We start from the raw sequence: 21,081 nt of genomic DNA, 5'->3' as shown, positions 1-21,081 counted from the left end.
GCAGACCATCCTGGACTGGCACAGCCCCAGGACGCGCAAAGATGCCCAACGCCTACTAGGCTTTGCCAACTTCTACAGGAAGTTCATCAAGAACTTCTCTCGAGTTACGGCTCCCATCACTGACTGCCTGAGAGGCAAGCAGAAGTTCAGGTGGACACCAGAGGCGCAAGCAGCGTTCGAAAGCCTCAAGAGGGTGTTCGCCTCAGACCAGAACCTGTTCCACGTGGTTCAGGACGCGCCCCTACGCATTGAAACAGATGCTTCTGATAAGGCTGTGGGCGCCATTTTGTTGCAACTGGACGCCAACAGAGAGTGGAGACCCTGTGCCTTCTTCTCCAGGAAGTTGACCCAGCCCGAGCGAAACTACACAGTTTTTGATCGGGAACTTCTTGCGATCCACGCGGCGTTCCAGCACTGGAGACACTTCCTGGTGGGCGCCAAGCACCCCATCCAGGTGTGCACAGACCACAAGAACCTGGAGTTCTGGAGAACTGCCAGGGTGCTCAACCAGCGGCAGATACGGTGGGCGGAGTTCTTCTCGAACTTCAACTTCTCCATACACTACATCCCAGGAGAGCAGAATGTCAGGGCGGATGCCCTCTCCCGCAAGCCAGAGTACATGGAGGAGGAGGCGCCACCAGCCCCAAGGCACATTTTCCCCCCGTCGGCATGGTCCTGCGGAGCAGCAGTGGTGAGCGAGGCAGAGCTCACAGCACTGACGGCAGCGGATGAATTTGCCAACCGCATCTTCAGAGAACTGAGAGGGGGGAGGGAGCAGGCAAAAGACTTTGCAGAACGCAGAGGGCTGCTTTTCTACAAGGGTGCGCTGTACCTACCCACCACCCAGCTTCGACGTACGGTCCTCAAGCAGATGCACGACAACCCTACAGCGGGGCATTTTGGAAGGGACAAGACCACTCACCTAGTCATGAGACACTTCTGGTGGCCAGGGGTGAGGGAAGATGTTCGAGACTATGTAAGGGGCTGTACCACCTGCCAGCGGGCGAAGGTGGTCAGAGCAGCGCCACCAGGGTTGCTGGAGCCCTTAGCCACACCACACAGGCCGTGGGAAGTGGTGTCCATGGACTTCATCACAGATCTGCCTTCGTCCAGGGGTAAGACTGCAGTGTTGGTGGTGGTGGACCTCATGTCCAAAATGTGTCACTTTATACCGTGTGCCAGGGCAGTCTCGGCAGAAGAGACAGCCAAACTGTTTGTTGATCACATTTTCAGACTGCATGGATTACCTTTAAGGGTTATTTCGGATCGTGGCCGCCAATTTGTTTCCAGGTTCTGGCGGCGGCTCATGAACCTCCTGCAGGTGGAGGTCAGCTTGTCGACGGCTAGACACCCGCAGACCAACGGACAAGCGGAGAGGGTCAACGCCATTCTGCAGCAGTACCTGAGATGCTACGTCAGCCAGCGGCAAACGGACTGGGTGGATCGCTTGCCACTAGCAGAATTTGCCTACAACAATGCAGTGCACGTCTCCACAGGGGTGTCGCCCTTTAAGGCCAATTACGGGCGCGACCTCAGATCTTTCCCAGAGAGGGAGAGGGAGGAGGAGGAGGAGGGCCCACAGGCTGAGGATTGGGCAGAGGAACTGGAGACGGTGCACCAGCAGCTCAGAGAACACTTGGAGAGGGCCAAGGAAGCGTACAAAAAGGGGGCAGATCGCCACAGGCGACAAGGGGAGGTCATCAGGGTGGGGGACAAGGTGTGGTTGTCCTCGGAGGGCCTTCCCACCAGAGGGAGGTGCAAAAAGCTGGCACCCAAATGGCTGGGCCCCTTCACGGTCACGCAACAGGTCAACCCGGTGGCATACAGGCTGGCACTGCCAGAGGACATGAGGGTGCATCCAGTGTTTCATAGATCGCTGCTGTCGCCGTACAGGGAAAGCAGCAGGCTCAGAGACAGCGAACAAACCCCCGAGGGAGGGGGGGAGAGGGAAAGCAGGGAGCAACTCAATGAGGCCACGGCCATCCTGGATTCAAGGTGGGGGGTGGGGGGCCTGGAGTACCTCATGGCATGGGAGGATGCTCCACCGTCCCAGAATGAATGGGTTCCCGCCACTCAGATACAGGAGGAATTCTTGGTGGAAGAATTTCACGCCCTCTTTCCCCACAGACCCAAGCCCTGGCACATGGAAAGGGAGGGGGAGGAGGAGGAGGCACGGGAGAACAGCTCACCATGGCGCTGGGAAGCGGAGTTTGAGGAACCAGAGGATGAGGTATGGGTGTCGCCAAGATCCACCCAGTCAGAGGAAGGAGCAGATTGGCAAAACATTTTTACCCCCACCAGCTCTGACGCCACGGACTTTTTGGGATTCCCGTCCTCCCAGGCGGAAGGGGGGGGCTCGCAGGACTGGGGGGAGGTGTTCACACCAACGGGCTCGGAGAGCACCGAGTTTTTAGGCTTCCAGTCGTCACCGACACATGGGGGGGGCCTGGGGAGGGGTGAAGGAGAGCTTGGGAGGGGGGTGGATGTGAGGGACAGGGGATATCGCGAAGTCCCTCCCCTCCTGAGTTCAAGCCCGTCCCCGAGCAAAGGGGAAAGCAGGGAGAGTTCCGATTCCAGTGGGGAAGCAGGAAGTCGTGTCCGAGGCTCAGGCAAGGTAGAGGAGCCAGGGTCCCAGGTGGGACAGGAAGGGGCAAGCAAGGGGGGAAGACCCATCCCCCCAACTCCAGAATTACGCAGGAAGAGGAGGGGCAAGAGGATGGGTCTGCCAAAGCTTTTGTGTTGGAGAAAGACGCGCCAAAAGCCATTAGGAGGTTCTGAAACCGACTGACAACATCGCTCCGTGTAAATAGCAATGACTTGAGCACTGTAAATACGCAGCACCAATAAAAGAATAAAATGCAGAGCTGCGTAGCGTCGTTACTCTGAAGTAGTCCACTCCGGCCACTGTGACAGTTGTCATTCGAGGCACTTCAGGGCACATTCCCATCATTAAGTCATGACTTAACGTGGATTAGTAAGTGCTCAAGGTGTTTTAACCACATGAGTCTTTGCTACCTAAGGCCCAAACTGCGTGCTAATTTCAGACATGTATAATGGTAGCTCAGTGACCCTTTTGGAATAGGGGAAAACACCCAGTTTCCGGTGGAGGCTACTGAAAGCGCTTGGGAGAGACTATCCTTTTTTCTCATGGCTGTCCAAATCTTTCTCTCCACCCCACCAAGGTTTTTTCCCTCTGCAGGGTTTCAGGTGCACATGTCCAAAGGCCAAACTAGATGTGGCTTTCGGTGCATCGTGGCATGTGGTGTTAAATATGCCAGTGGGGGATTTCTGTGGCTCAGTGGTAGGCCATAGGGTCAGCGGCAGAGCATCTTCCTTAGATGCAGAAGGCCACAGGTTCAATCCCTGACATTACCAGGTAAAGCTGGGAGACGCTTGCCTGGAATCCTGGAGAGCCACTGCCACTCAAGGTAGACAATATGGGTTAGGTAGACCAGTGGTCTAACTCAGTATAAGTTGGCTTCCTATCTTTCCACAATGCAAATATTAGCTTCAGAATATTTGTCATAGGACAGGCACCCCCAAACTTGGACCTCCAGATGTCTTGGGACTGCAACTCCCATCATCCCTGGCTAACAGGGCCAGTGGTCAGGGATGATGGGAATTGTAGTCCCAAAACATCTGGAGGGCCGAGTTTGGGGGTGCCTGTCTTACAACCACAGCAAGGAAAGGACTAGTTAAGCTCCCCTTCCATGTCTGCTACTATCACAATAATTGGCAGCCCCCTCACCTGTGATGCTATTTGGATTTAAAAATAAAAAAAATAAACCTGCATGTTAAATGCTTTGTGTCTGGTTTGGAGTTGAGAGAGCACAACATTGCTGGGAGCGCTGAGGCTGAGAGCAAGGACTGTTAGCTTCTTTTCCCAGGCTTGGGAGTTCCCACTTCTCTGAAACATGATGAGGCTCTCATTTGGAAGGTGTTCTCGTTGCACCATGGTGTGTCCCTGCTTTTCTGAAGTTTGTTTGAAGGAATCGGCACAGTGATATTTTATTAAGTTTTTGCCTGCATTTCCCCTTAAGACCTGCGGACCTAAAGCTGATCTTAATCATGTGTTGCCACTCATCTCCCATTGCAATTATGTCTCCATGATGCTTTTCTGCCTATGTCCTTTGTGGCTACAAGCTTACCACATTGGGATGTTGCCTGGCATCATTTTTGCTGCTCATTAAATGTGCAAAAGCTCATGCCAGGATGGCTGGGGGCAAGGGAAGAGCAGTGGCCCTGGATATAATTGTTGGAGAGCTTGTGTTGTTTGGCCTGCCCTTTGTGGTTCAGATTTTTTTTTATTAAGTCAGTGGCCTATGTGGCACAGTAACTCCCTGTCATGAGAGCTGTGTTTATACCTTTCTAGCACCTCATTGGGTGTCAGATTAATATCTTAATGTGGAGAGCAAACTAAACGAGACATTTGTTCACTTGAATGTCTGATTTTAAAACAAGAAGTAGCCAATGGTGAATTTTTTGGGGTGTGTGGGAGATTCTACCCAGATTGGGACCATGGCATGGGAGACGGAGGGGCTTTAAACCTTTGCCTGCTTGGAATTAGCGAATAACCCCTCCCTTTATCTGTTTTTTGTAAAAATCAGAAAACTCCTGGTGCCTATTTTCCTCACAGTCCTTCCTTGCTTGCTACCTTCTTTCTATTGTCAATAGCAGGTGTGAGGACCTGGTTCTAGTAAGTACCCTAGTGGGGACAAAGGGTTAACATCCCCCTGCCCTCCCCACCCCCACCATGGTTTCTGTCCAACTTTGTTCCCTCTGCACGTGCTATTTATTTCAAATTAACAGCCACACAAATAAAAGCCAAGTGCCAAACGTCACATCTGATTTGTCCCCAGGCTGGCAAGACCCCCCTTATCAAGTAGCTCCTTCATCTGTTGTAAAATACAAAACAATAATATCCCCCTTGAGGTTGGTGAGTCCAGGACTGAGGTGCTCTTGACCTGAGTTCTTGGGAAGCATCAGTGACAGGCTCTAACTTTCACCATATCTCAACTTTCCCCTTTGTGTTTCCCTTACATCTGCTGTGGTAAGGAATGCATATTTAAAAGATTATCCTTGGTTTGGAGCAAACTCCCCTCTCTTTGTAGCTGAGCAAGTCAATTTCTGTACTCCACTCATGGAGTTTCTGACAATGGTTCTGCGCAGTGAGCAAGCTGCCATCATTTTAAGTTTCTTCGCAATGGGAACGTGGTTATTGTCATGTGAAAAGGGGCTGATCCCTTTTCAATTCTCAACTCTGGATACTGCTGCAAAGGCATCCAGGAGAGAATGTTAAGAGACAGTAAAACCTGTTGGCTTCATAATCCTTAGAGCTGCATTACTGCCCACCCCAAATATTGGGTTTGCCTCTTGTGCAGAGAAGCCACCCATTGTGGTTGCAGATGGGGCAGGAGAGGACATGGGTCAGTACTAGCAACCATGCTAGCCCTGGGCAATAATTGATGTGGGGTGGGTGTGTTGTGTGGCAGGGACCCAGAGTATTATACATAGCCATTCATGTCTAGGCTGACCTCTTTGCACTCTCTTAAGTTCTGGGCTACTATATGCAGGTTCTGCTTTGTGCTTGCCCCCCTCCCCAAAAAAGTTTGGTAATGATCTTAGCGTCTATGCCAATGTTGGTGAGCACGTGAAAACCTGAACCTTTTGGCAGACATTTCACAGGTTGCTCAGTTGGTGGAGCACCAGACTTAATCTCAGAGTCATGGTTTCGAGCCCCATGTTCGGCAAAAGATTCCTGCATTGCAGGGGGTTGGGCTAGATGACCCTCGTGGTCCCTCCCAGCTCCACAGTTCTATCCTGTGAGGTTTCAATTCAGCATTGGCCTGTGGCCCCTGTTAGCTCTGTTACCTGCTCTGTCTATATTTCTCAGTAACAACATGTGCCCCCCTCCACAAGTTCAGCTGTGCTTGGGAGGGAAGCTGTGCTATTCACAGCCTAAAAGATTTGACTAGGGACTTGTGTGTGTGTGTGTGTGTGTGTGTGTGTGTCCCACCACTCTCCTTATCCCTCCCAGCCAAAGTAGGCTGCTCCCAATGTTGGATGCCCCGAAGACTTGGAGGTGGGTGGGATGGGCTTTCTGCCAAGAGGGGTGGCTGAGCTTTGTTAGTTCGGGCTCTGGGCCATGGGGCGGAAAAGGAGCTGGGACTGCAGCCACAAGTCTGGTCCCGTGCAGTTGTGGCTGTGATCAGGTGCTGCTGAATCAGCTGGCGAAGCTGTTCCACCTGTTCCCCTTTGCACACTCGCGCGCTCAGGAATGTCCCGCCCTTCCCAGCCCTGCTCACTGGCAGGAGCTGACACGTAGATCTCCAGTCTCGTGGCCTCACCTCTTGAGGAAACAGCTGGTATAGCGCGTGCGTGTAAGCCTTGGCATGATCTTCCTGTCAGGAAGACGCTAATATGTCTTGCTTTCCCTATACCTGCCATCCGCAGGCCAGAGTATCGCAAACCCAGTGGGAGGAAGAGAGCTTACAGTTTCCGAAGGAGGAAGGAGAAGCTTGTACCGCTGCCATTTATTATTGAGCCTGTGGGAGGCCTGCTTCCCAGTTCCTCCAAAGCCCTGCCCCTTTCCCAAAGCAAAAAATTGGCCTGACTTCTCGCTTAACCCTTTAAATATAATTTGCCCTCTTGCAATCCAGAGGCTAAACACAGGATTCCCAGCCTCCGGACACTCCACTGCCCCCTGAAATAGTGCTGTGATAACATTGCGGATCCCCTTTCTGTCGTAAGCCTGCAGTGGGAGGATGTGTCTGAGCCTGCTGATGTTAATCGTGTTGTCAGGGTAGAAATTAATATCCTCCTCTTATGGCTGGATGCCAGAGCTCTTGCAGTGGGTGCCCCCAAGCTATTTGTCTGCTCTGCACTTGCTTGTTGGGGTGTGTGGTTTGCGTGCAAGTCCCCGGCTGATGCACAGGCAAGGCTGCCCCTGTGAGGCTCCATCTCTGCCTTCTGTCCTGTACTGTTTTATCTGAGATTGGGAGCACTCGCCTAGCATTCAAGGGAATCTGGCTCCTAGCCATGCTGTTCCTTGCTTGGCTTTTCCCTCTTGCCATACTAGGGGAAAGGTGCTCAAAAGAGGCAGTGCTTCTGCTGTGGAGATGAAAGTGCATGAAGGGGGAGACCCGTTTTCTCAAAATCACAAGTGTTGCCAAATCGCATCCATCTGGGGATGTTGTTCCAGTGTGTGCATGTTTTATGATGCCAGGAGACTTGTAATGTGAGGGCAAAGAGGGATTAGTATTTCCCTAGTCGCCTCATATCTATTCCAGGGGTGGACAATCTTTTTACCCCCAGAGGCTACATGCAGCAATGGTGGGTGCTTACATACATGTACATATCACCACAGAGATATGTGCACACATCCTTTGAAAGCAGCAATTGTGGTGGCTAGCAAGTATGATACTTGCTTTCTTTCCCTGCTCAGAGGAGAATAATCAACTCCCACCTCAGAATGAGCAGCTGTGTGGTGTGCTGTGAGTAGCACAGTTTACATACGTCCCCCAGTAGTAAAATTCAGCAAAATTCAATTGGCATTGGGAGTGGGTAGCTTGGGAATACGCAATGGGCTGCATGCGGCTTGCAGTTTGCTTGTGTGTGATCTAAGATGGTGACTTGTGATGCCATCATGGCCCGCCTTGGCCATCAGGAATGTTTGTTTCTGCTCTAAGCTCTTGACAGCACTAAGGAAAAAGCTTTGGGAAGAGGGGACTTGCCCAAGTTCCTGGGACTTTATTTTATTTTTCAGAAGCTATTGTTCTTTATAGACAGGCCAGGAATAAATTAGGGAAAGTATATTAGCAAGCAACGAATCTGTGCAGTATATTTTGGCTTTCCACATTTGGGGAGGTGATGTCGTTGGCCTAAGTAGGGCTGGAAGAGGCCATGCAGGGAAACCTTCTACTGCCTGAAATCGGCATAGTTACAGGTAGGTAGCCGTGTTGGTCTGAGTCGAAGCAAAATAAAAAAAATTCATTCAGTAGCACCTTAAAGACCAACTAAGTTTTTATTTTGGTATGAGCTTTCGTGTGCATGCACACTTCTTCAGATACACTTGAAACAGAAGAGTCAGACCCTTATGTATATACAGAGGGTGGTGGGGGTGGGTGGGAATGGGTGATGGGCTGATGGGAGTGGTAAACCTGTAGATGGCTGTTAACGACTGCTGATGACTGCAATTGGTCCTGCGGGGACCAATCGGCATGTTCACCTGGGCATAGGAAGGGAACGAGGGTGCAACAACCTTCAACCAGCCCACCCTCCAGGTATGCCAGGGCAAGTGTGGGAAAGCTGTGCCCACCCCCAGACGTTGCTGGTCTGCATCCTTGACCTATGGATATGCTGGCTGGGGCTGATGGACATTGGGAGCCCAGCAATATTTGTAGGCCACTGGTCCCCCCTTCCCACTTCAGAGCCCAACTACTTGGGGCACTCTCATGTGCTGTGAGTGAATCAAAATGAGGGGCAGCTTCCTTTCCACTGTAAGTCCTTTACCCTAGATTCCTAGCTGCTGGTGGTACTGTCATAAATCTGAGGCTAAGGGACTGGCTAAGTGGGTGGGCCAAACAGCATTGTTTGTGGGCCCTGGTATGATGCTTTGGTCCTGGTAGCTGCTTGAGCATGGGTAAACAAACTAAGGCCCGGGGACCTGGATCCGGCCCAATCGCCTTCTAAATCCGGCCCACAGACAGTCCGGGAATCAGCGTGTTTTTACATGAGTAGAAGATGTCCTTTTATTTAAAATCTATCTCTGAGTTACAGTGGTACCTCCACTTACGAACAACTCAACAACCGAATTTTTCGACTTATGAATGGGGGTAATGGCCGAGCGCTTACGAATGTCTCGACATCCGGGAAAAAACTGCGGCGGTTTTAGATAGGGATTTTTTGACTTGCCAATTTTTAGATAGGGTTGCTTCGACTTACGAATTTTTCCGTTTCCAATGCATTCCTATGGGAAATCGCGTTTCCAATGGCGTTTTTTGACTTACGAATTTTTTGACTTATGAAGGTGCCTTCGGAACGGATTAAATTTGTAGGTCGAGGCACCACTGTATTTGTGGGGCCTGCCTGGTGTTTTTACATGAGTAGAATGTGTGCTTTTATTTAAAATGCATCTCTGGGTTATTCGTGGGACATAGGAATTCGTTCATTATTTTCAAAATATAGTCTGGTCCCACACAAGGTCTGAGGGACAGTGGACTGGCCCCCTGCTGAAAAAGTTCGCTGACCCCTGTGCTTGAGGATGCTGGGTGCTGCTGCTGGCCCTGGTCCTGAACGGTGGGATTCACCCTGATGCAGCCTTGAGCCACTGTATGTGCCTCTAACGTGTCTGATTCCCCAACCCCCCAGACTGAGAGGAGTAAAAGAGACAACCTATATCATTAAGAATCACCTGCTGGCCTTGACATTTGGAAGGCTTTTCAGGATCCCCTGCCTGTTGTGTGCCTTGGCTTCAGCCCCCCTCCACCTTTGGAACTATTCCCCCCCTTTAACACTGGAAGACAGGTCTGTGGGGACAGGGGAGAGAGACAGCAAAAGGCCAACAACATTATATCTGCAGCACCTCCTCTCTTGGTATAATTTTTCATTGCATTTCTACCCCATTTTTTATTGGGGGAACACGGGGGGCAACATACATAGGCTATCTTTTTCTCACAACACTTCCTGTGGGATAAAATAGTCACGGCTTCCCTAACCTGGTGCCCTTTAGATGTCCTCCAGAACTGCAGCTCCCATTATTACTGTCCATTGACCATACTGGCTGTGGTTGATGGGAGTTGTAGTCCAACAACTTTTGGAGGGCACCAGATTGGTGGGGAGATGCAGATCTGGTGTCTGAGCTTCAGGGTGGATTGAGGATTTATAGCATGAAAATCCACTCTCTTAGCCACTGCAGCTCACTGACTGAGGGCAGATAGTGGTGACAGAAAACTAATAGGGGTACTGAGGATCAGGAGGCTCCGGGGGTTGGTGTGCCAAAGATACTGTGAGGCAGATGGGATATTTTAGAGAGGCTTGCTAAGCACAAGGAATAATGTGACTTTTTCTCTGTGTGTGTACAGAGCACATCCCTGCTGAGCTACGCGAACCCTTCTATACAGACCAATATGAACAGGAGCACATGAAGCCTCCTCTCATCCGCCTGTTGCATTCGTCTGACATCTACTGCCGTGCCTGGCGCCGGGCCCTGCCGTCGGGCGCTGATGGCGCCCCTTCCCCCAAGGACAATGCTGCCTTGCTCCAGCTTCTGGCCCATCGTGGCTTGGTGCCCACCTTCCAAGACAAGCCCATCAAGGAGACAGATCTGCACCACAAACCAATCAGACTGGTAAGTCCACAAGCTTGGCATCTTCCCAGGGGAAAACATTTTGACTTGGTGCTCTTGCAGAAGGAGGGGGGGGGGCTGCACTGTTTGTTCAAACTGGAGTGGGTGTTGGTTGCTGGAGAATGGAAAGAAATTAATTACCCTCCAACTCTCAGCTGAAACCAGGGGCAGAGGTGGCGAGCTCAGTTAGTGCCTTTCCAGAATGAAAGTGGTAGGATTGTTTCTTCTAAATTTCAGTGGTGTGCTACGATGCATGGGGTGGCTAACTTGCGGTTCTTCAGTTGTTCTTGGCCTCCATTTCACATCAGCCCTTGCTAGCATGTCCAGCAGTCAGGGGTGATGAGAGCTGGGAGTCTGGCAAGATGTGGACAACTGCAGGCTGTGCTGACGTTAGTTGGAAGACCTGCTCTTTGAGGATTCAGGAGCAGAGCTAAGTTCATCATGTTCGGTTTCCCCACTGTACTGCAACAGTGTGGTGGGAGGGGCCACGCTTGTGGTAGGCTATCCAAGATACCCACAAGTTGCACACATTTAACTTGTGTGCATTCAGCTTTATGCGCTTGGCAAAAAAAATTAAAAAAAGAGGTGAAAAGGGAGCAGACGTCCAGGGAAAAAGGCTTTGGCAATCCCACCCACCATTGTTCCCAAAATGTTTTGACAATACACTGATTTTGGCTTTAGGCATGATCTCTGGAATGTAACTCCTACCAGTAGCACCTTAGAGACCAACTACGTTTGTTATTGGTATGAGCTCTAAGGTGCTGCTGGAAGGAATTTTTTTATTTTGTTTCACCTACGGCAGACCAACACGGCTACCTACCTCTAACTGTAACTCCCATGTAAGCATTAAAAATCAGTCTATATTAGTTAACCACAATGTGAAGCATGAATTTAGTAGTTTTGAAATGTGGTTGGCTTAGATGTGTGCAGCCATTGCCTAGATATATATATATATGCCGGGAGCTCTGTGATCTGGTGATCACGATGACAGTAGCACAGGCTTTACTAGCTCTGCTGCTTTCCAGATGTTTGGGACCACCATTCCCCATCAGCGACTGTGCTGGCTGGGCCTGGTGGGAGTTGTGGTCCACAGCATCTGGAAGGCACCAGGATGGCGAAGGCAGCATTAGTGGCTGGGCGCTGCTGTACAGAGGAAGAGCACTGGCTGTTCTGGGCATATGTTTGATGTAACTGATGACTTTGGGGAGAGGGGGGTGGAGAAAAAGATTTTCTGTGAAAGGATCCCCCTGCCACCGGCCCAAAGGCAGGCTCTGAATTGTGGGGAGGATGCTCGCTGCTCCTGTTGACATAAATGCTGCTCTTCCCAGCACTGTCCTGGTGGCTTGGTGGAGCCCTGAGGGTGACAGACAAATCTCCAAAACTCCTTCCCTCCTCCCTCCCTCCTTGCCTGCCTGCCTCTGTTAATACAAGGAGCGTCCTCTGTGGCGCCACAGCTTCAGGGTGGAGCCTTTACAAGCTTAGATCCCAGCCACCCCGTGGGAACCCCTTCCCTCATCTCTCTGTGGGTGGGGAGGGCTGAGGTGTGGCTAAAGACACCACAGGAGAAGTTTCTTTCTACCCCCCCAACCCCCCACCCCAAGGTCTTCTTGACTCTCCCTCTTGGGAAGCTGAAGCCTCCTGTTGCTCCCTTCGAAGCCCTGTTGGTTTTTTAAAGTGCTGATTTTATCCAGGAGAAAAGATGGGCAACAGCGCACTAAAGGTTAGGTGGCCAGCATTAGAAACATCTGCCTCATGCCAGATGAGGCCACTGGTCCCTCCAGCTGAGTGTTGTTTACACTGACTGGTAGCAGCACTCCAAAGGTTCTTCCCTCCCTGGAGACTCCTAAGGGACCCTCTGCTGGCAAAGGAAGTTATTTACTGTTGGTCTAAGGCCCGGCATGCACAAACATCTGTACATGTTTGAGAAGGAAGGTCCTCTGTACAAGCTGCTAGTCCTTTTTCACTTGTACACAAGCACATGGGAATTCAGGTTTCCTTTAACTTGGGTGGTTTGTAGCATAGCAAATCCTAAGAAGGAGGGAGAACAGGAGAATATCATAGAGGGAAGGGTGCTTTTTGTTGTTGTTCTGGTTTGCTGCTGCAGGGGCGAAACAGAGGCCTAGCTTTGTGTTCTCCTTTTAGAAGCACCTATAACTAGCTGGCTTGGAGTGAGTGTGGGATTGAGCAATCGTAAGTGAACTTGGGGAAACTTATCTGCAATAGCTGACAACTCCACATCCTATCTCCCTTTCCAGTTTATCTATTTTTGGAAAGGGCTGTTGTGGGGAGGGGATGTGGTTGGGAAACACTGAGGGTGTCTCCCTCTCCCCTCTGCAAGAAAACAGATGGGAAACAGAGAGCAGTGAGGGGTGGGAACCGTACACTTATTTAGGTGTGAAAGGCAAGAAGTGTGTGAAAAGAGGGGGAGGGGGTTCAGAAGGAGGCTGAGGTTGGCGTCTGTCTGTCCCTCACACCGAAACCCACCCCACTGTGTATGGGGGTATTTAAAAATGAAAATGGTTGAGGTGTTGATATGAGGATTCCAAATGGATACACTGGCAACACTGGGTGGCAAAAGAAAGAAAGCTCAGTTAAAAGGATCGGAAACCAAGCAAAGAGTGGGAGGGGAGTAAAAGTAAATATATACAGTGGTACCTTGGGTTACGTACCTGATTTGCTCCGGGGTGCGATTCGTAACCCGAAAAGCACGTAACCTGAACGAGCACGAAAGTACGCTTCTGCGCATGCGCGAACTGCACAGAATGCTTCTGTGCATGCGCAGACCGTGTGCGGGGCGAAAAATACTTCCGGGTTTGCGGAGTACGCATCTCGAAAGTACGTAACCCGAGGTATGACTGTACAGTCGTACCTCGGGTTGCGAACACTTCGGGTTGCGAACAACTCGGGTTACGAACTGCGCAAACCCGGAAGTGTTTTCGCCGTGTGTGTGTGTGAAAATAGCGCGAAAATAGCAAAAATAGCGCTTTGCGCATGCGCAAAACGGCGGTTCGGGCCTTTTTTGGGTTACAAACTGCGACCTGGAACGGATCGCGTTCGTAACCCGAGGTACCAGTACTGTATAGGATTTAAACAGCTTGGAGAAATGTATATATATATATATCTCTGTGTGTGTGTGTTACTATTATTAGTACATGTTTATGTTTTATATTTATGTTACCGTTTTCCTTTTCATTTTGTGTATGAATGTAACAGAGTATGTGTTGAAGGCAAAAACAGAAAAGCAAATAAAAATTTGGGAGGTGGAGTTTGCTTTTGTGGTGGAGCATAGGAAGACCTGGAATATGGGGGAAGCCACACAAAGCCAGCGCTAGGAAGGATGTTCAAATTGTTAAAGCCCAGAAAGGGGGCTTGGGGATTTCTGCTTTCTCCTCCCTGGGCCCAGCAATTATCATTCTTCCGCCTGGTGCTTGTGTAATGGGAGGGGGAGGCGGGGAGGGGGAATCCCCGCTGCTGGTGTGGCTCTGCTGGCAGGTGCCCGGCGGGATTGCTCCGTGCTGAGCGGGTATCTCTGATTGCTATTAATTTTGCTCTGGTGATTCTGTCAAGGCTGGGAGGAGAGGCGAGAGCGCCAGCTAGCTGAAGGGAGGGAGGGGTGTCCTCTATCTCCCTTGCTCCCAGCTGTGTGCTGGGGAAATGGTGCCCATGGAGGCAATTGGAAAGGGAAGGTTTAATCTTGCCCAGGGTTGGGGGTGGGGAGAGTGATGGAGACTCTTGATTTTGATCGGGGCATTTGGAGCCCCTCCCAAGGAAGGTGTAGGTTGCGCTCCACATGGGACAAGATGTTTAGAGAGCACACAGCCAGGCTGCCGTCACACCCAGAACTCCACAAGTATGGGAGAGCAAAGCGGAAGATTAGTTGCTCTGTGGAGGGAGCTGGTCGTGGCAGCCATGTTGGCTTTCTGCCAGCAGTGATATTGGAAAGCAGACATCAGAGCCAGAGCCGAGCAGTGTGGCTATTATCCGACTCCCCTGGCCTTGTCTGACACGTCCTCAGTGTATTTATCCCACAAAGGCCTTATTGAGGCTCGAGCAGCTAGAGGGAGCGTGGCTGTGGCTGTTTTGGGCCTTGTCTTTGAAGGAGGGGCAGAAGAAACCAGGGGAACAGGGTTTTTTAGCCAGAGGTCCCCCGTCCCGAGGTGTGCTAGGTGTGGCCCCAGGTCTGAAGGGGAATGAGAGGCTTTTTCTCAGGGTTCTCCCTTCAGGCTTGGCACATCCCTTATTCTGCATTATTCGCTCTCTGTCTCCCAAGTAGGAGCGCCCCATTAACACCCAAGCTTGATTCACTGTCGAGTCAACAGCTTTTTCCTCTGCTGCAGTTCCCACTCTGCTGATGCAGAAAATCAGGCTGCCAGGAAGGGCTGGGGTGTGGTGCACCTAGAGGTCTGCATCTGGCCAGCTTGCTCCCTTTTGCTTGCAAGGACCCAGTTGCTGTTGGGCACTCGGTGAACTCACATTTTGATACTCCTGCTCTTCCTCCTTTGAACCCCCCTGCTCACCAAAAAACCCATCCCTGGATCAGGCTAGAGCTGTAGTCATTTGAATAAGCAAACAGACATGCAGTGTTCGTGTGACTGCAGTACATAGTCCGTTCTTAAAACGTTTGCCATGATAGCAGTAAGTTTTATTTGACCATAGCCATGACAAAACTTGGGTCCTATGATCTGCATTGAAGAGGGGTGGGAGCTTTCATTGCATTTTACAGTTGTGGGCTGACTTTCCTGAACTTGTTAAGGCAGGAGTTTCAGTAAAAACTTTGTGCAGGGTGCATCAGTTTGGACAGAACTGAGTAGCAAAGTTTTTCCCTTTTTGAATGCTGTAGAGCAGGCACCCCCAAACTGCGGCCCTCCAGATGTTTTGGCCTACAACTCCCATGATCCCTAGCTAACAGGACCAGTGGTCAGGGAAGATGGGAATTGTAGTCCAAAACATCTGTAGGGCCGAAGTTTGGGGATGCCAGCTGTAGAGAATGAGCATGTCAGGGAGAAGAGTTCAGTTTAGTCCAGGAGCAGAGAACCTTTAGCCCTCCAAGTGATGTTGGTCTCCAACTCCCATCAGCCCCAACTAGGATGGCCAGTGGGCTGGGATGATGGGAGTTGTAGTCCAGCAACATCTCTGGAATGCCACACATTTGGTCTAGTTTCATTAGTTCCACATTTTATTATTCCACACCCCAGGAGTTTTATGAAGCAAAGCTTCAGACTTGCAATTTTTTCCGTGCAGCCTGAAGAGGTACAGTCCAGAGCAGGGGTCCCCAGACTACGGCCCCCAGGCCGGATGCAGCCCAATTGGCCTCCCAATCCGGCCCGCGACGACGCCCGCTGCCACCGCCCGCTCTTGCGCTGCGCGGCGGCGCACTTCCAGATCTGAAAAAATTGCCGAAAATAGTTTCTGCGCATGCGTATGGGCCTCTCCTGACCCAGAAGAGGTCATTTCCGGTGCAGTTCCGGGTCGGGGGAGGTGCACTTCCGGGTCGGGGGAGGCCCATACGCATGCGCACAATTTTCGGCAATTTCTTCGGCCTGGAAGCGCGCCGCCGCGCCAGTAAATGGGTGTGCGCATGCGCACTGGCGCGCACCCCCCACCCTCCGGCCCACTGCGTGCGCACTCCCCTGCCCTCCGGGTAAGAAGGCGGGTAAGTCTGGGGACCCCTGGTCCAGAGAAACCTTCATCACTTGAATTTAGCTGATTATATACACTGTCCATCCTCATATCGTTGCGAGGCAAGCCTTGAGCAGTATTCAGCTGTCCTGTTGGCACAACGCTTTCCACTTGGGCAACTGGGCTTCCACCACTACCACCTTTGCCTTGCATGTGCCATGCACCCTCCCTAAATCTACTCCTGAGGGTTGGAGAAACCCCTAGAACAGCTTTGCAGAGGGAGGAGAGGGGGAGAGCATTCCGTTGCACAAGCAAAAATCCCCGTGCTGATGGAACATTCACTTTATGCTGCGTTGGATATTCCCCTCCCCACTTGACTCAGCAGAGACTTCACTTTTTTTCATTTCTTGTTAGCAGATCACTGCTGGTAGAAAATCCTCTAGTGCTGCTTCTGCCATGGGGTGAGGTTGTAGGAGGGAGGGTTCCCTGTCACGTTTTCTGTTCAGGAGCTTAACAAAAAGTACCATTATTCAGGGCCTGGGACCTTCCTTCATACTTCCACCTGTGTAAGTGGTTCAAGTTTATCCCACCTGCTTAAACCTCTTGGCTAGAAGGATTTCAGCTTTGCTTGGAGAGACCACGGGCAATTTTGGGTCTTCCAGTCTAGTGTTCTACCTGCTGCTTCTCTCCCTATATCTGTACATCACAACTGAGCAATGTGACATTTGTCAAACACTGCAAGTCCACTGTGGACTGCAAATGGGTCCTATCAAGAAAGATGCTGTCTTCCGTCTCCTCCTGCCACTTTAGAATATCAGAAGGCAGCTGGCATTGTTGCTAGGGTCTTTGCAGAGATAATTGGCTTGTAGGCTATCCTATTAGACCTGCCCAGAAGCAGAAGAGGCTGTTGCTCCTGGACCCATAGTTCCTGGGTTTGGGGCACTGAGAGATCTTGCATGCAGAATTTGGAGGGAAACATGGGGGCAGGCAGACTGCAAGCATGATGACGATGCTGGTAATAAAGCCCAATATCTGCACCTAGCACATGTTCCCTTTGCCCCCAGGCTGTTCTCATCCAGGTTCTCCTTAACAGCATTAAAAGCTTAAGGCAACTAATCTGCTCTCCTGTGGTGTAAGACTGGGACTGAGCCTGCTCAGTCAGGCACAACAAGGGGGATTCTCGTGTTACCATGATCTGGCCCAAGACTCCAGTACTTGTAGTGGGGTGGGAGAGCTGAAAATAATGCCAATATATTTCACATCTGGCAACCAATGCAGCCTTTTGGCTTCAGATAGTACATGGGTAAGGTAAAGGTAAAGGGACCCCTGACCATTAGGTCCAGTCGTGACCGACTCTGGGGTTGCAGCGTTCATCTCGCGTTATTGGCTGAGGAAGCCGGTGTACAGCTTCTGGGTCATGTGGCCAGCATGACAAAGCCGCTTCTGGCGAACCAGACCAGCGCATGGAAACGCCGGTTACCTTCCTGCTGTAGCAGTACCTATTTATCTACTTGCACTTTTGGGCGTGCTTTTGAACTGCTAGGAGCTGGGACCAAGCAACGGGAGCTCACCCCATCGCGGGGATTCGAACCGCCGACCTTCCGATTGGCAAGCCCTAGGCTCTGTGGTTTAACCCACAGCGCCACCCGCATCCCAACTAGTACATGGGTAGAGGAGTCTATACTAGATTCTGACCAAAGTAAGCCTCCTAGAGCAAAATATACGTCAGGAAGCTTAGTTTGGTCAGGATCGAGTACTTCCAGAGTAAATATACCTTCCTGCTCCCAGCCTACATCTGGTGGCAACTCCATTCAGTCATTCCTGCTTATTCACCCCAGCCAAGACGCTGTCCTTCTAGCATCCCCCCGGCACTCTGTGTGCTTTATTACACTGGAGAAAGCAGCCTATGCCATGGAGGGCTAGCCCGTTGCAGTACATAGTTGATCTGTGTTTCTCTGAACTTTAGGAAGCAGGGAGAAAAGTAAGCTGAACTTGGCAATTCATCCTGAGGAATGATGGAGCTTGCTTGCACCTGTCCCAGCATCAGTGGGAAGATAGTTCTCCCTTTTCCTGTGTCATCTCACACCTAGAGGTGGCACCAACTATGTGCCTGGCTCCATTTGTGGAGGATACCCTCATGGCTGAACTCAGGTTGTCTAACTTGTCTCTCTCTTCCTTGCCACACGTACAGGGTGCGCACCTGGCATTGATTGACTCATTGATGACAGCGTTTGCGTTGGAAGCCACCAGCTCACTGAGTGTTACGCCAGGCATTGATCTGGCAGCCATCTCCTGGGATCAAAAACTTCTGCACTGGATAGACATGGTACCTTGTTTATTTGTTTATCAATCAATCAATCAATCAATCAATCAATCAATCAATCTGCCATTCTTGATAGCTGTGCTTCCTCCAGATTACTTAGGTGGGCACAGAGGGAGTTAATGTCCCACTTTATTCACACAGCAAGTTTGTTCAATTCTCTACTCCAGGAACCTTTACGTCTGTAGAGGTCAATGGACTACAACTCCCATCAGCCTCTGCAAGGATACCCAGTGGCCAGTGATGGTTGTAGTTGTAGTTCAGCAATATCTGGAGGGCCAAAGGTTCTCCACATCTGCCCTAGTCCATGCCCAGCTGCACTATCCAACCTCTGACATGGAAAATGTGAGGTTGGAGTAAAATGGTTGAGGTGGATTATTTACAATTTGTGAGCCCTTTGGGGACATAGATGTATGCTACTAAAAATTGCTATAAAATTTCACCTGGAGCCCAAAGGATAGGAACAGGATAATAAACATAGCTTTTTTCATTGTTTTTTTTAATATGACCTCATAGAAACTTGGGATAAAATATTAAATAAAAGGGGCAGTTCCTTGATTCTGTTCTGGCCTGTTTCATGCTATCACTAATTTGCCACTGTTGTGAAGGGGCGCTGGGCTTACTTTGCATACATTTAAGCTCAAGTGGAGTTGCATTTCATTGCCTTTTCCCCTCGCAACAAAAGTTTTTTTTACACCCACATGCCAATGGAGGATTAACTTCATGCATCTGATAAAGGTATCTCTAATCCATGAAAGCTTATCCCCGTAAAACATTTGTTATCTTTAATAAGGTGCCACAAGTCACTTCTCTCTCTTTTTGGCCTGGGCTCAGGAAGGCAGTCATGTTTTTGGAGACACTTATAACATGACCTGTTTGGGGAAGAGAGGAGAATAGGAGGGGAGGGACCTTCGGCACCTTAAAGTGGTCTGTGGGTGGAATGTGCAGGGACTGGTAAGGTGTGTGTGCCTCTTCCCAACACACTTTTGAAAAATATATTTTCTTTAAATTAGTTTGACTTTTATTGTATCATGTGCTGAAAAAAAATCAACAAAAATACAGCTGCACCTTGGTTTTGGAACAGCTTAGTTCCCGAATGCCGCAAACCCGCAAGTGACTGTTTCGGTTTGCAAACTATTTTTGGAAGCCAAACATCCAATGGGGCTTCCGATTGGCTCCTGCAGCCAATCAGAAGCCATGTTTTGGAAGTTGAACGGACTTCCGGAAAGGAAGGTACGACTGTATTTATAAAAAGCAAAACGAAAAACAACAACATGCTCCTTGCTTCCTCCCTCCAGATCATCCACAAGATACAGCAAAGCAGCGAACAGGAGTGCACTCAGCGGGCTGCTCCGGGAACAGACGGCCAGACCCAGGCCTCCAACAGCGGTCCCAAGGTGCGTTTGCCTGGCTCATGCAGCTTCCTTCTGAATGGAGCAGGGAGGGAGTCTGGACTTGTGGCGTAGCTGGAGTGGGAGGGAGGGAAGCCATTTGTGGGCCCTGCCCCAGTTGCTAAAGCGAGGCGACGGAAGGGTGGCTTTATCCATGCTGGCTTTGTTCTGTGTACGAGCCACACCCTTTCCCTCCCGCTCTTTCCTTCGAAGATAGAATTTGCTTCTTCCCTTCTGACCGACCCCCCCCCCCAACTCTAGCTCATGTTTGGGAACTCCCTGCACCCCAAGGATCCCCCACCTCTCCCCCTTGTAAATCTGCTGCTTCGCCCTCCTCCTGTGAGGTGGCCTTTGTCTGCTTTGTCCCTGCTTTGTGGGCAACCAGAGATCATTGACTTCTCCCCCAAATCCATTCTGTGGGGCTGGCTCACTGGCTCCGTTGGCCAGAGCGGTCAGACCGTATTGAGGGGGGCGGAGGCGGGTTGCCTGCCTGAGAAGCTGCCCCGTTCATGTTCCCGATGGGCCCAACGACGAGGCCTTATCCCAGCCCAAGCTGCCTCTCCGGCTTTCTGTGCTGCGAGTGCGATACCGTCACGGTGTGTTATGTGACAGAGCTGTCTTTTTCTGCATCTTTTCCTCTGCTTCAGTGTCCCACAAGGTGGTACTGGAAACTGGTTCCTGTAAGTGGGTGGCTTTACTTATTATCTCCCTGCTGCTTTTGGCTCCTGCGCTGCATGCCAGGGGGACCCAGAGCAAAGGATGCTGGGGATTTAGGACCTTGGAGCAGAGATCCCTGATTGTGTGTGTGTTTGTTTGTTTCAGTGAGGGCTCCCCTTGAGGAAAAGGCTGAGGGGACGACATTGCCCTGCTCCCTGTGGGATGGGCACCTGGCTGAAATTTTGGGAGACTTTGAGGGCAGAGGGGACCCTGTCCTGGGAGGAGGAGGAGGAGGCATGTTCCCACATGAGACACCAGCTGCTGGGATGCTGGTATATCCCAGCATCCTTTGTTCTCATCTCCCTTCCCTCCGCAACCCGCTCCTGCTTTGCTCTCTCTTAGCTCCGCGTGTTGGGGCACATGAGGGTTGGGTTCTGGCGGTGGCGGTGGGTGCTTAACGGATCTCTTCTTCCTGCCCTGAATAACGCAACCTCCTTGGGGTTACAGGTGCCCTGGGGTCTAACGGACAGGCAAGAGGGACTGCCTCAGAGATCAACCGAGAAGCCCCGATTTTCATTTGTGCAGAGGGGTTAAGAGACAGCCAGAGCAGGGCAGCTCATGCCTGGAGCTGCCAAGTAGGAACAGCATGCTAGTTACATGACATTCCTTTATTCCCCCCTTCTGTGTTGCCTTCTGTCCCCCCTTCCCCCCCTGCCCGCCATTTGCTTGCTGCCCAGCTGTACTCAGTG

The 21,081-nt window shown here is 50.9% G+C and overlaps 1 protein-coding gene across 2 annotated transcripts in view; it reads left to right on the top strand.

The window, feature by feature from the left end:
* Nucleotides 1-21,081, top strand: part of CAMSAP3 (calmodulin regulated spectrin associated protein family member 3) — a 51,586-nt gene that overhangs the window by 14,883 nt on the left and 15,622 nt on the right. For both annotated transcript variants that reach the window (XM_035104785.2, XM_035104784.2), the window contains exons 2-4: nucleotides 10,083-10,348; nucleotides 18,156-18,290; nucleotides 19,583-19,681. In XM_035104785.2, the coding sequence (XP_034960676.2) occupies nucleotides 10,083-10,348; nucleotides 18,156-18,290; nucleotides 19,583-19,681 (500 nt within the window). The remainder of the gene's footprint in view (nucleotides 1-10,082; nucleotides 10,349-18,155; nucleotides 18,291-19,582; nucleotides 19,682-21,081) is intronic.

This window comes from Zootoca vivipara, chromosome 2 (genome assembly GCF_963506605.1).
Source record: "Zootoca vivipara chromosome 2, rZooViv1.1, whole genome shotgun sequence".
Classification (NCBI taxonomy): domain Eukaryota; kingdom Metazoa; phylum Chordata; class Lepidosauria; order Squamata; family Lacertidae; genus Zootoca; species Zootoca vivipara.
This window is presented reverse-complemented; position numbering and strand designations above follow the sequence as displayed.